The following is a 14948-nucleotide window of genomic DNA, read 5'->3' as shown; positions in this document are numbered from 1 at the left end:
AACCCGGAGCGGTACGGCTCTTTCGCCCCGATGCTGCTGGGAGCGTGAAGAATAACGCCGAGAGCAGGGCGCCCGGCGGCGGAGACCCGGGTCGGCGAAGCTCCGCTGCTGAGACGCTTTAGCAGACAATGGATATATCCGAGGTAAGCTAGCTAGGCTCATAATGGGCCCTGCTGATGTCCAAACCTTAGTTTAGATATATTTCTTGGATATCTGCCGCAGATTTGTTCACTGGTTCTTTGCACTGGAAGGTTACTATCTGTAGTGTTTTGTGATGCTTCTCTTTCTCCAATGAGTATTTTTCTTAATCTCATCTCCTGGTGGGTCTGACCTGCTGCAGTGAGATCACACTTTCGCCAGTTTTGTGGAAAACATCTTGTTTATTCTCCTGACTTCAACCTTCCTTCCTCTGGTGGAGGAGCCAAGCTTGAGGATGATACAGATCACACCCTTAAAGGGCAAGATGGTGATTTTTTTTTTTTGGGTAATTTCTGGCATGTAGCTTTACAAAATACACAACTTTAAAGAACATGGAAGCCTACTGCTTTCCAATATTAAGCCCTCAACAAATCTAATACGCCCATGAGTGGAAACACATATTTTCTAAATCTCAGCTCGGACTGAAGCTGAATCAAAAAATAATAAAAGCTCCCGTTTCAACATTTCTCAAGTGTAAATGACTCTTCACCTCTCTTCAAGATTTTCACTTTAAATGCAGATTACCCCTTTCCTGACAAACAATGCAATCAAGCCAAGTTCCACTTGTCGTCATTTTTATTTCTAGCTATGTCCTTTTACCCTTTCAGTCAGCTAATTGCCCCCTGAAAGATGCTTGTATCTTTATTAATTTGACACCTAAGCTCATTGTGTCTCGCAGCCCCTCGACAGTCGATGCATTTTCCTGCGTCTGACAAACCAATCAGAAAATGAAGCCCCCTTTACCAGCTTTCTCTGCAGCTTCGGGCTGTATAACAAGGCCTTTATCAGCAGATAGGATGTGCTCGTTTGTCATGCAGATGGGTCTGATGACAGGGAAGGTCAGGGCAAGCCATGCATAAGAACGGCAGTAATGAGTTCTGATTGTTTTAACAAGCTGTTGTTCGGTAACATCTCAAGATTGATTCAGTAGGGGGCTACTGGTCCTGTTGGATTATATTGAGTTCAGTTTGTAGAACTTTTTGTGAGTGATACTCACCTGAAATGCAGAACATTTGTTTTTACCTCCGTTGGACTTCTCTCTGCATTGACTTACAGCTGGTTTATTAACAATCTGACTGCTAACAGTTTGCTTTAGTAGATTTTCAGAAAAACTCTTTAGGTTAGACTATAAAGACAAATAACTGCAAATACATTAAAAAGAAAATTATAATCGGAGGTGAGGTTTAGCTGAGAGCTCCTCCAGACTCAAAATGTTCGATCTATCCATCTTTATTCAGGTGTTAGGCATAGGCAGCTGGAGTCCATCCCTCATGATTGTGTGAAATTAAAATCATCATGAGCTAACCTCAAAAGCATGTGTTGTCTGAGGAGACAAGAGTTGACCGACCATTTACCAGAGGCACGGGGAGACCATGCAGACTCCACACACGAAGTCCCTGTTGACCTATGCAGCAGCTCATGTATGTTTCATATTCCATGTAATTTGGTGTTGCTGGAATCACAGTGTGAGAAGTGTCAAGCTGAGAGATATTGATATGCTTTCCATTTTAACAGACTTTGTAAAGTGATAAAGTTAATGAAAATGTGCATGAAATGTGAATGAAAACCCCACGATTCAACTTTTACAGTTTGACATTAATTATTCAAACTCCATCATCCAGTCTTCTTAGATGTGCTTCAGTCTGAGTTTGGATTATTGGGTAAGCATGGAATTGAGTAAAACCGGTCTAAGCATTGTTTTAAACGGCGCACACAGGTTAAATCTTTTGCAAACTGATGGCTTCAAATGTTAATTTATCAGAGCAGAGGACCTTTTGTGGTAATTCCAGGCATCGGTGGTGTTTTTGCAGGTTTAGCCAGTTGATGGCAGCAGGATTCTTCCACAGACCACGGCCGGCTGAGCTGAGGAAGACATGAAGAGGGTCAATTCCTGAGAGAGTTACGATGCATCACATCGCCTCCACGGCATGTTTATTCATCTCTTTATTGACTGAGGGTCAAGACTTTGCTACATATTATTTCTTTTGCATGGCAGTTAGTTCTTATGGCATGAGTTGCTTTATTTGAAGGCTCGTGCTTCATTATAATTGACCAAAAGTATCATGGACTTTAATGAATTATAAGAATATTTAAAGGATGTCATGACATTTTTCCGTGACTTTTCTGCACATTTCAGCTCACCAGGAGCAAAATTAGTAAGAAGGGATCAATAAAACGAGTGATTTAAGTGACACGACTATGATATTCCTCCTCTGAGATCTTCGGCGTAATGAAAGAGTGCATCATCAAGAGCCGACAGAAGCAGTTAGAGAGAGCGTAAATTTCTCCTCTATTCTGCAGCACCTGCTACATAAGCTGCAAACGCTGCGGCCAGATGGTACAACTCTGAAAACACCTGCCACCAGACACACACACACACACACACACACACACACACACACACACACACACACACACACACACACACACACACACACACACACACACACACTCATACATCCCCAAACCCTCTCTCACAGGCTGGACACCCAGACCTGCCCCTTCTGCAGGCGTTGTCAGGATTTAAGCTTCCAATTATCAGTCAGAATTACAGAAACCCGTAGCAGGAAGGGGAGATTTATGAAATATATCCTCTCAGAAGAAAAAAGGTGGAGACAAAAACATCCATCCGTGGAGCTGGAGCTGAACCGAGGCAGCTGAGTACCTCCTCACCGACTCACCTGTTCATCACAAGCAAACACTGACTCGCATTAACACTGACGGCAGGAAAGATATGATCAACTGTTCTCTGGACAGTGGGAGGAAATCAGGGAGAACAAGCGAACTATATAATTCAATACAACTCCTGACAAATTGCATTGCAATCCGTCTATCTTCTATACCTTTTAATCTACATGTTGCTGGAGGTAATCTAGATAACTATGGCCAAGAGCAGGATACACCTGGACGGGTCACCAGTCCATCAGTACACACACAGGGAGAGGTCAGACAAACACACACTCACATTGACCCTGGTTCAATTCCAGCATCAGAGCCTTTCTGTGCAGTTTGGGCTTCTTTTGAGAACTCCATATTTTCCCCACAGTTTAAATACATGGATGTTGTGATGGACTGGTGGCCTATTCAGGGTTTACTCTATCTTCACCCTCCTGCAATTAATCAGTCCCACGAAGTGTGAAAGACACAGATGGAAAAAAGAATTTATTCCCTGCCTGCACAAACAATAGTGTAAACAGCCACTAGAGGGCACAGCAGGTCTTTTTATCCTCTCAGAAACACAGACAGCTCCCCTGAGACTGAGGATGGTGACTCCCTGAAGCAGGGTCAAGGTTTAATACACCCATGACATATTTAAAACACGCAGCAGGAAGATTTATTACATTAAGAGTAAAACAAAAAGGTTTTGTTGCTTCAGAATATGATCTTAAAGCCAGTTTAGTATTTATGATGCAAAGCTACACGATCAGTCAAATATTGATGCTCGAAATGTTCCTTTCTTCTGCAACAAAGTGGCTACAGGTGGCTGAAAATCCATAGTACGAACTCTGTGGAGGATTTATAAACTCCGCATTTAGCTTCAAAGTATATTTTCGTGTTAGAACATGCTGTCTTGTTTTGCTCCAGTGTAGTTCGAATAAATATCTCTGGGGTTTTTGCTATTTTTTTTGTCTTGTACAGCAGCAGATGGCCGGGCTGCAGAGTACAGTCACTGCTCTCACAACCAGATCTTTGTAATGTGAGGGAACAGCCAGGGACTGCTAGCAATCACCATCACGTCCAAGTTGGCTACAGTGAAAGCAAACTGCAGAAGCCATAGCAGGCAAGTTAACACTGGGTGATTAAAAAATAGCTGCAATACTTTTTGCCTTGTCTTAACTTTATCTTTGTTTTGTTTTTTTAATTATTTTTATTATTATTATTAGTCTGACGAGATACAACTCTTAAGCACAGACGTATTATTTCCCTACTTTCCAGGTATGTCATGTGTTGGCCTTACGAGGCTTTTTCCATGCTTCATTTGCAAGTGCAAACCTTTTTGCAGAGCCTGTGAACTGCAGCAACAACAGCTTCACAACATGAACCACATATCCACATACATGGATTAAATGCAAAAAGGCCTAAAAAGTTTGTGCGTAGGCATTATTCCACACTTTGTTTCACATTACTGTAGAGAAGGGAGTCTGAACAGTTGCAGTTACCGAACCAGTGCTAGATGGTGGAAAAACGGTGGCCTGCGGAGCAGCAAGGTTCAAGGAATCACTTTGTTATGAGAAGGCTTTGGGGGTGTCTCATGCATCATACATATAGCCATGCACTGCAGTAACATACTATTCATTTATCCCATCACATATGGAATTACCCACAGAATGGGGTAGAAAAATGGCATATGCTACATATGATCGTCCTGTTGAGTTGAGTTCATTGTTGGTTTACCTGCAGGTGATCTAAAGGTTGGTGCAGTTCAAAAGGTTATATGTGCAAACTTCCATCCACATGAACTGAATCCACTTGTTTCTACACATATCAAAATTATACTTTAAGACCATTTACTTGTTTCTACACTCCAGTCAGCTCAGAGCTGCACAGCTGCAAATAGTCAAAAGGAGAGGTGAAGGGTAGTGAAGTTCAAAGGGTTACATTGTTATCAGAAACTTTTGGGACTGACTTTGTGCATCATCTGCAAGCCTTCATGCACTCAGTCATGCACAGAAAGCTGCAGCCTGACTCCATGCATTCAGTTCCACCTATCCACACACATTTGGGATTATACAGCAGAGTGGCTTAAAAAAATTTGGATAGGCTACACTTTTTTTTTTCCTCTGCCCCCCCCCTTCATATTCCTGTAGAGTTGAATTATTAGATTGAAGTTGAATAATAAGCACTGAGTCAAACAGCACACCCTTCATCTGCGGAGCTGTAATTAACGGGGGTAAAATGCAGGCGGTGGTGAAGGAGGAAGGAAAAAAAAATGCAAATTATTCTGCACAAAGGCTCCTCACAAATTGGCGTCACCATTTCTCAAATTATATCATTACTATATTTTGAAAATGTTAATCTGTTGAGCGGATTTCCCGGGGGAGTTGAGTAAATTAGTTCTATTTCCGAGACTGCCTCTCTGCAAAGGCACGGCAGCGACAAGCACCTCTGATTTGCTGATTACAATTAGACTCCCCAGTTTGGGCTCCTTCAAGCATTGATAATTTTCGGCATATTAAGCACGTTTTAGCAAAGGTGATAAGTCAGTTTTAATTGAAATGAAATTATTATTCTAATGGAAGTTTGGTTATTATTATTAGGAGGCACTAGTCATTCTAGCTTCATTTTTAATATATAAATGCTGGGGAGTAAAAAAAAAAAAAGATTTTGAAGGGCATTAGGGTGTCAGGATTGAATGAGGTAATTTGAAGGGAATTACTTTCTCTTCTATCAGAAATGAACTGAATTAAAAGTCCAAATCAATCGCTTTCACTTCTCCATTCTACTTTGACAGCGGCACAATTACAGATAATTAGATGGGAGGAAACTTTTAATTGTGGGATTAGAGGGGGGAGAGAATTTGTAGGATCAGAGGAAAATTTCCAGGCAAGAGTTTCTTGCTTAAAATCGAATCAAAGGATTTGTGAGCTTAAAATGGCAACCCAGCTCCTTCGCTCTTTTTTTTCCTGCTGTTTAATTGGAATTGCATCTAGTTCATCCAAATCATCCAAAACAATTAATTTAGATTTAATTCTATAATTATCATCAAATCGAATAATGTGCAACCTAATTTAGATAGTTAAAAATTAACGTGCGTGAAGTTAATTGAGTAATTAAACTCCTAAACTGCTGCCTATTAATTTGCCTGCCTAATTAAAAATGAATTTGATTCTGTGGTGCTAAAGTAGGCATCAGTGTTGGATGGGCGCGATGATAAGGCCTGTGTCTTTTTTTGGGGTGGTGTGTGTGTGTGTGTGTGTGTGTGTGTGTGTGTGTGTGTGTGTGTGTATGGGTGGTTAGTGGGACATTTAAACACCTATATTGGCTTGGCAGGCTTATGAATTTCACTTATCTGGTTATCTGTAGCCAGGTGAAGCTTTCCAAATCCTCTTACAGGAGACGCAGCCAAACAGACAAATGCCACAAGAAAAGTTGCAGAAGATAAAGCACAAGTACACCAGTTTATTTATTTACCTCCGAAAAGAAACTTTAAAGGGTGGAACACCCCCAGCAGGCTTTGATCGGAGTGTAAATGAATAAGCTGCAGAGTTTGCTGTGTGTTTTGAGAGGGTTTGTGCTCCATCAGTGCCACTGCTGCTTTCCTCCACCTAATTCATCACAGCAGTGAGCGGTGGCCACCTTAACAGCACCCTTAAGAGATTAGAGCAACATCTAACACTCCCATAAATGATTCAGAAACATGGGAGGAGAGGTGGAAGTTAAACACACACGTGTGTGGTGACACCAAACACACTCTCCAGCCATCAGCGTGGGTTACTCATCATCTTCCAGTTTATTTAAATGAATCAGGGATGGAGGATGAGGCCTTTATCAGTCACAGTGTGCTGGAGGTGAAGGGTTACAGCAGGGACAACGCTGGAAAACATGTCATGGTTTATGGTTTTAAATGAGAACAAGTTGTTTTATCTAATTCTAAGCCTCTCACACATGTTCAGTCCATGTAAAATAACCAGATGTATTAGGATGGGATGATTTGGGGGCAAGTTATAAAAAAGCAAAGCATTATGGGAGACAGGAAACAACTCAAGTTAAAGTGAAAAAAGTGAGTTAATTAAAAATAAGGGATAGAAAGCTGTGAATAAGTCAAGTAAGAATAGTTGAAAAACCATATGGGTCACTGTATAGTGCTGTGACTTTTATTTAACACATAATGAGGCTAACACTTCTATAGGAGGAAATCATGGAGGAAACTGAGAGGTCATCCCTTTCTGTTCAGGGAAAATAAATATCTTTAAACTTTTAGCTGTATGATTTAAAGAAAAGTATTCTAACTTATGTCAAAAAATAGGATGTATTGAAAAATTCCTATATGGAGCCATCTTTATCAGATTCTATAGTAATGCATTGAAGGATTCATCCAAGAACTTCCTCTTGAATGTGTTTAGAAGAAGAAAAAAAAAAGAGAGAGAGAGAGAGACATGGACACAGTATTGGTTTCCATCTGTCAGCCTCCACCACTGATTTGTCCCGGAATTTATCTCCTTGGATGGAAAGTTAATCAATTAGTCTTATAGGCCCTGTGCTGGGCTCGTATCGATCCACATCAACAAAACATAAGCGCAATAAAGGCGATGCGCCCTGCCGCATGCAATCCGAGCCCAAATGAGAAGGGAAAGTGTTTATTTCTTATTATTGTTCCTTCTGAAGAGCTGACAGAGGGGGCCAGTTATAGGAAAAAAAAAAGAAAAGAAAAGGTAACAAGACAGGGCAGCGCCGCGCCTCAATGCTGGCCTTGTTCGCCTTATTATCGGGTTAATTAAAGCTAGAATCTGACAATGTCACCCGTTGTAGAAAAACGGATTTAAATGCAGTGTCTCTGGAGACTGTGTCAAGGGCTGCTTTTCATTGAGCCCCCCCATGTGTGTGTATGTGTGTGTGTGTGTGTGTGTGTGTGTGGGGGGGGGGGGGGGGGGGGGCAGCCTACATTTATATATGTATACTTGGAATTGACGCAAAGCAATTATTGAATTTTAGATGTTCAGAAAAAAAGTAAAAAAAAAAAAGAATGGGGAGGAATTATTCATAAGATCTTGTCCGTTAAAATTAAAGTTAAAATACAAAGAGAAGAGCGCTTTAAAGACTGCTGCTTTAGAAAAAAAAAAAGAAGAAGAAGAAGAGAGAGAGAGAGAGAAAGAGAGAGAGGACGATGGATAAATGGGCGAGATCATTTCTGAGGAGTTCATTAAAATGTAGGGCTACGCACACTGAAATACAGAGGGTTGTTATTTGGGCTTGGGGGTCAAGTGACGACCGGATTATATACTTCCTCATAATAATATTAATTAAACAATTTGCATGCTAATAGGGTAACAATTATCGCAGCTTCTGTTGAGAGATTCAGGTTATTACAACATGCCAATCCGGGTGCCAAGGGTCAGGGAATGAGTGGGGTGCGAAATTTCAACTCTGATTAACATTATGACAGCGCCAGACTTGGGATAAATAAAGTCGAATTAATTATTTGAAAACCTATTGAGCGGGTAGGATTTAGGTTGGGCTCGGGAGGAGGTTTCTGGATTCAAACCGTTATAAATGAACGACTTTTGTATTATTTGCTGTTATTTTTATTTATTTTTTTTACAGTAAACTCCAGGGGCTTCAGGGTCCTTTACGCAGCCATATATTTTGTGTTCATTTGACACAGCCTTGGTCATAAATGAAGCTTGCAGTTGTAAAATATTATAGTTTAAAATGCCATATTCCAGCCATCACCCTGTTTGCTTTACATGCATGCTGACTGTAAAGTTTTTAATGGATGCAAATAACTATCATCATTTTAATTCAGAACGCTTTTAGTTTTCTCTTAAAACTTTCGGGCTGATAAAATAAATAAAACTCTATTTTATAATGTCTAAAGTGTGGAAAGCACACTGGATTGTGTGCATCCTGGTCTGCAGCGCGCCTCTGGCCGGGCTCTCCCCGCCTGCAGCCTGCTCTTCCCCGGGATCCAGCCAGCCCTTCCTCCCGGTGGGTCCCCCGTGTAGTCCTGCGATGTAGTTCTTATCAAAGCCCTCCTGTCTTGTTGTGACAGCTCTGATATTGTTTATTGAGGTGGATGTCAGCTTTAATTAGCAATCGATACGGGGAGCGTTCGCAGCGCGCGCCTCTGACGTCAGAGCCCATTACCGCTTCTCATTGGGTCCCTTATTCCCACAGCCCGGGCTAATTATTGGGAGGTTCATGTGGATAAAGTACAGCTCATCCCTCCCTTCACATCATGTCCCCTGCTCGTCGGCCACACTCGCTGCATGCTTTTTAAATTCGCGTCGCCGGCCTCCAGACGTCGTTTCCTCTTGCCTGCGGGATGATGGACAGCAGGATACTGGATCCACCTCACGCCCAGTTCGGAGGCTCTCTCGGCGGGATGGTGGGCTTCCCGTACCACCTGAGCCACCATCACGTTTACGAATTAGCCGGGCATCAACTTCAATCTGCGTCCGCGGTTCCCTTCTCAATAGACGGATTACTTAATGGTTCGTGCACGGCTTCGGTGGGTAATTCCAACCCCCTCTTGTCTTCGGGCTGCGGGATGAATGGAGATAATCAGCAGTACAAACTGACAGGTAAGCCACATTGTGCACCGCACAATAACCTCACGCCGAGGAACAATCACAAACAGGATGTTGCGATACAACTTAACCTGTTCGTCGTGGGGTTTTTTATTCCAAAAGGCAAAGACAATCCTCTTTAGACGCAGATGAGCCTCCATCTCCTCCCACTTCTTTTTTTTTATTTTATTTTTACCTCCATGGAGATAAAGCTGCGTCTAAATACAACCTTTCAGTCAGCCAATAATACAGAAAAAGAAAGCATTTTTGCATTTTGCATGGCTGTGAAATCAGAGAAGGCTACAGATTTAGACAAAAGCTGCAGCGCGCGCGCGTGTGTGCATCTCCCACGTTTCAAAAACGCCATCTCCACATTTGCCTGTAAACTTTACAAATTTCTGTGCATGTGATTGAAACCGATTCCACTCGGATTGCTGGGAAATGTAGTTATTTTTTGAAAAAATGCCTATGGAAAATATTCTTTGTTTGTTGTCATTGTGCTGTCAGACTCGGGGGACCCAGACAAAGATAGCCCTGGTTGCAAGAGACGAAGAACTCGCACTAATTTCACTGGTTGGCAGCTGGAGGAACTAGAAAAGGCTTTTAACGAGAGTCACTATCCGGACGTGTTCATGAGGGAAGCGCTGGCTCTGCGACTGGACCTCATAGAGTCCAGAGTTCAGGTAAATACTCATTTCTTAGTGTGTGTGTGTGTGTGTGTGTGTGTGTGTGTGTGTGTGTGTGTGTGTGTGTGTGTGTGTGTGTGTGTCTTTGTTTACTTTCTTATTTATCTGTGGCAAATGTTCAGTGTGACCGCCCCCCCCCCCCCCCCCCCCCCCAGCACAGTAAAATAAATCAAAACAGTGCATCAATGTTCCAACTGTTAAAGCGGATTCAGTGTTGTAATATTTATCCAACAATATTTTAACAATTCAAAACGTCTCACTGCATGATTGTGTATTGTTTGACCTTTGGTGGCTTCAGTCAGATAAATCAATTTTAATTACATCCTTATTTTGACAGTTATTGGAACAATATTATTTTATATTCAAGGGTTCAGTTTATTAGTAATATTTATTATTTTTCAAAGAAAACTAAATACATCTTTTTTTAACTGCACTTATTTATTACATATAAATATTGATAAATTCTCCTTATAAGGAATATTTTCTAAATAAATTATTTTTTCTTAATTTACTTTTTAGATTTAATTTGATTTTATTTTATGAGTGCATTGTAATAACAGAAAAAGACGACGCTTCCTTTGTTAGGATTCATCCTAACTTTCACCTGTTTGATGGTTTATTTAACAAACGCTCTAATTAAAGAACACAGGAAGATGTAACCTCCCTTTTTGTTTAATTACCATATTATGAAGACTGCTCTAATTATTAGACCAATTAATTTTGCCCTTGCAGTGTCAGAGGAACTCGTAGTACACGTTTAAAGCTTTTTTCTTTCTTTCTTTCTTTCTTTTTTTCTGTCTTCAGGTATGGTTTCAGAACCGGAGAGCCAAGTGGAGGAAAAAGGAGAACACCAAGAAGGGTCCGGGTCGACCTGCGCACAACGCGCACCCCACCACGTGCAGCGGGGAGCCCATGGACCCGGAGGAGATCGCCCGGAGAGAGCTGGACCGGCTGGAGAAGAAGAAGCGCAAGCAGGAGCGGCGCCTGCTCAAGTCCCAGAACAAGCTGCTCTCCGGGGACCTGTTCCACACCCCGGGCTCGGACAGCGACAGCGGGGTGTCGCACGTGACCGACAGCGACCACGCCACGGGCCCACCGTACGACTCCGTGGGGGGGAGCCAGTCCAGCTGCGACCAGACGCCTCACCCCGTGCAGACCCCGAACCACCACAACCAAAGAGACTTGGACCAGGACGCCGGGGGGTCCGAGCTGGACTCGCCCGACCCCGGCCACCGGTCCCGGGGCTCCGGCCTGCAGAAGCTGAGCCCGTTCAGCGTGGAGAGCCTCCTGTCGGACTCCAGACCGAGACGCAGCCCCGCGGCCTTACCCCCATCGCGGCCTTTGATAGGGAAGGGACACTTCCTGCTCTATCCCATCACGCAGCCGCTCGGATTCATTGTTCCTCAGACGGCCCTGAAGACCGGCGCGGCGGGGAGCGCGGACGGCGACAGCCCGGCGGACCGAGCCGCTCCGCGCGGCGGCGGCGGCGGCTCCTCGGCGGGCCCCGCCGGATGTAGGAGCGGCTCCCCGGACTCCACGCAGAAGGGATCGGACGAAAAGAGCGGCTCGCCGCACGGAAGCGCGCACGCGTCGGTTATTTGCGGCGACTCGACTTTCGCGCACGAACACAGTCCACGAGTCAGTGAACCGGACAAACCGGAGCATTTAGAGGAGCAGGACGACCCCGGGTCTGTCCTCAGTGACTGCCCCTGTCCCCAGCAGGCAAAGACAGACTCCAAACAAGATGTCGACATGGAATAAATCAGAGTGGGTAAAAAAAGAAAAAAAGAAAACAAATAGAAGAAAGCAGAAACTTCCTGACATAGCCTCTAAACGACACCTTTCATTAGGCCAAAGCTTCAACATCTCTGCATCTAATCTGTAGGTTCCCCCACTCTGCTGATGTTTCCACAGTGTGTGCTTTTTATCTCCCTGCGAGTGTGTGTGTGTGTGTGTGTGTGTGTGTGTGAGTGAGAGAGAAAGAGAGAGAGAGAGCCAGGAGTCTCTAGATATCCTTTAATGTGTGATAACTTGTCAGAAAAACACAAGACCAACAAAAATCCTCAAGAGCTGTAAGAAAGGTATTATACTATTTATATATGTAAGGTTTTTCTTAAATAAATCTATTGTATACAAGCACCTCCAACCGTGTGAGACCTTAAATAGCAGCACATGCAGTGCAGGACTACAGTACAGTAGGAAGGGCTTTCTTAAGAAATCTCATGTTGTACTTTGTATATTGCCTTAACAAATTTATTCATCTATAAGCCCCCTCTGAAATGAGGTTACGAGCCTGAGGCGAAAAGGACCCGCTCGACTCCTGCAGAGTTTTGATATGAAAGTAATTATTTTCCCGGTGGCTACTGCAGGGGGATTCAGTTTATTTTAGCTCAAAGGGGGTTATAATACATTACCGATTTCTAGTGATATGAAATCACATAAACTTCCAAGAATAATAGAATTAGCATGAAAAGGCCTGGGTGTCAAATTGAAATAGGAAAATAATAGCCCCGGCAGCTGGGTGTGTGTGTGTTTGTGCATATTGGATAGGAGATGGGGATTCGTGGGGAGGCATTTTCATGAGCTTTCTCCCCCCCTTTCCTCTTCTTCTCCTCCTTCTTCTTCCTCCTCTTCTCCCTCTCTCTCTCTCTCCACTTTGTCAGGGCCCCTTGTAGCAGGGCTATATTAAGATAGATGTTCGATGATATCCCTCATTGTTCTGTCGCTTTACATTGATGTTTCTGTGTTATCAGCCTATTGATCATGCGTCGGCTGTAATAGGACGGGCTGAGGCAAACGTGCCTATTTACAATAGCAGAACACATTTGTTCTAATAGGGTTGGTGGTCCCCGGGGAAGCCGCACGGGATCGGGGACATCTGCTCCCCCTTTTGCAATATTAGCAGGGTTGACCACAATATCAAGGAGGAGAACGCAGCACGCTGGGTGGAAAGTAAATTAAGACAAAAACAACAGCAGAGGAAAGAAATCCAGCTGTACTGTATGTAGAGATGCTGTTAAAAAACACTCTCTCACACACATACACACACACACACACACAGGGCCTTTAGTGCTCTCTTTGGGTCTTGATTTGCAAATAAATTGAAAATAATCAGAGGGGTGGTGAGCTTTACGTCTGAGCCAGCGCAAATGAATTTCTGAGCCAGTGTCCCTTTCAAAATATTTACATAAATTTCAAGCCATGCAGCTGTTTGCTTTGGGAAGCAATGTCTTATTAGGTTGGCGTGTGTGTGTGTGTGTGTGTGTGTGTATGTGCATGTGTGTGTGTGGTGGTCCAACATGGCACACGCGGTGAACATGCACGAGATTAAGGCCCGCGTGGCTGTGGGGGTTAGAGGTCCACCTTTTGTGTCTGCACTTTGTTTACTCTGCACATCCCTCACTTTTATTGTATTTTTTTTTTAATTAATATTTTCCCGGCCATTGATTGATGTTTCATTTCACCAAATTTCCAACATTGTCATCTTTTTTCACCCCCTCCTTTCCAGACCCGAGTATTATTTACTAAATTGCAGGATAACCGGGGCCAGTCTGAAATAACCCCTCAGACTCTTCGGTGCGTATTTTTCCACGGTGCTCTTAAGGCTATTTGGGACGTATGCCCAGTTCATCCATAATTCATTAGCACACTGAATAGGAGTATCGCTGGCTGCACATTGGTGGCCTTAAGGTGAAATTAGCGATTTGCTTAAGTAGTTAAGCTTTTCTTGCCTGAGAGCTGCACGCTGCATGATTCAAGACAAACTATCAATCGATATGCCCAGGCAGCCTCCAGGAGATGTGTCGTCCATGAATCATACTTTATGAATTCAATTTATACCCGGAGAAATTTTCAATTTGAACGCCGGATCATTATGGGAGAGTGTAAATTGTTTTTGCTCTATTATGCATCGGACGCCATCATTTTTCTTTCTAATTACGGAGGTGTCAGGTCGGGCTGTCATGCAGACGCTGATTTTCAATTTAACTGATCATCATGCATTCATTTTCCCATTTGATAAATCTGCTATCTCGAAGCTTCCTCCATGCCCGGAATGCTAAAAGAGAGGCACAGATTGGCAAAGTAATAGGGGCCTGTATGCGGCAATAAGTGCAGATCAGGCAGCTAATTTAGCACCTCCTGGTATTTCCATTTCCATTTCTCATTTCCAACTCTCAAAGGAGGAAAAGCAGCCCAAAGGCAGAAAGGCTGCTAGGCTTCTCATATCGGGGAAAGACAGGGAAAAAATCTACCAAAACGGCTTGTTTTCAGCCACACATTGCCTAAATTAGGATATCAAGCTTAATTAAGGCTAATAGAGTTTTCTCAGTATGTGTTGGTTTTATTTAATAGAAACAAATTTGCGCAATTAATTATGGCCACCGCATTAAGAGTCTCATTTGCAGCATTCGCGCTGCAGCGTCTTCAGAAATAAGCCCCTCATTTCCACGCCAAATGACTAACCAGGGCTTTTTATAAGTGCATCCATCAAACACACCAATTCGGTTTATTTAGCAAAGAAAATAGGTCAGAACTGGCAGAAATCAGTGTCTTTTAGATATAAATCCAGATGTGCGTAAATTTACGCATTTGTGTTCCAGTGCGTAAAAACTCCAGTTGTTCAAATACAACGTTTTCGTGAAGGAGTGCGATTTTACACGTCTGCACAATTACTTGAATGCATTTTAAAATAACACTAAGAGGATTTACAAGTTTTCATGCTCAAATTAAATGGACAACGATGTATCTCCACACAAATCCGTGCGTCTGCACAGGCGACTCTTGTGCGCTTTGTGTTCCTGCATGAGATCTGAGAGGCTCTGGAGGCTCAGTTTGG

General features: G+C 43.1%; 1 protein-coding gene across 1 annotated transcript; it reads left to right on the top strand.

Annotated features, from left to right (window-relative positions):
* Positions 1–9080: 9080 nt before the first annotated feature.
* Positions 9081–12633, top strand: uncx (UNC homeobox). The gene is made up of 4 exons (XM_030089857.1): positions 9081–9440; positions 9933–10108; positions 10916–12057; positions 12102–12633. The coding sequence occupies exons 1-3, from the start codon at positions 9182–9184 to the stop codon at positions 11870–11872; spliced, it is 1392 nt and encodes a 463-aa protein (XP_029945717.1). The 5' UTR covers positions 9081–9181; the 3' UTR covers positions 11873–12057; positions 12102–12633.
* The last annotated feature ends 2315 nt before the right edge of the window (positions 12634–14948 follow it).

Source organism: Salarias fasciatus, chromosome 4 (genome assembly GCF_902148845.1).
Source record: "Salarias fasciatus chromosome 4, fSalaFa1.1, whole genome shotgun sequence".
NCBI classification, from domain to species: domain Eukaryota; kingdom Metazoa; phylum Chordata; class Actinopteri; order Blenniiformes; family Blenniidae; genus Salarias; species Salarias fasciatus.
Note: the sequence above shows the minus strand (reverse complement) of the source record. Positions and strands in the feature narration are given on the sequence as shown.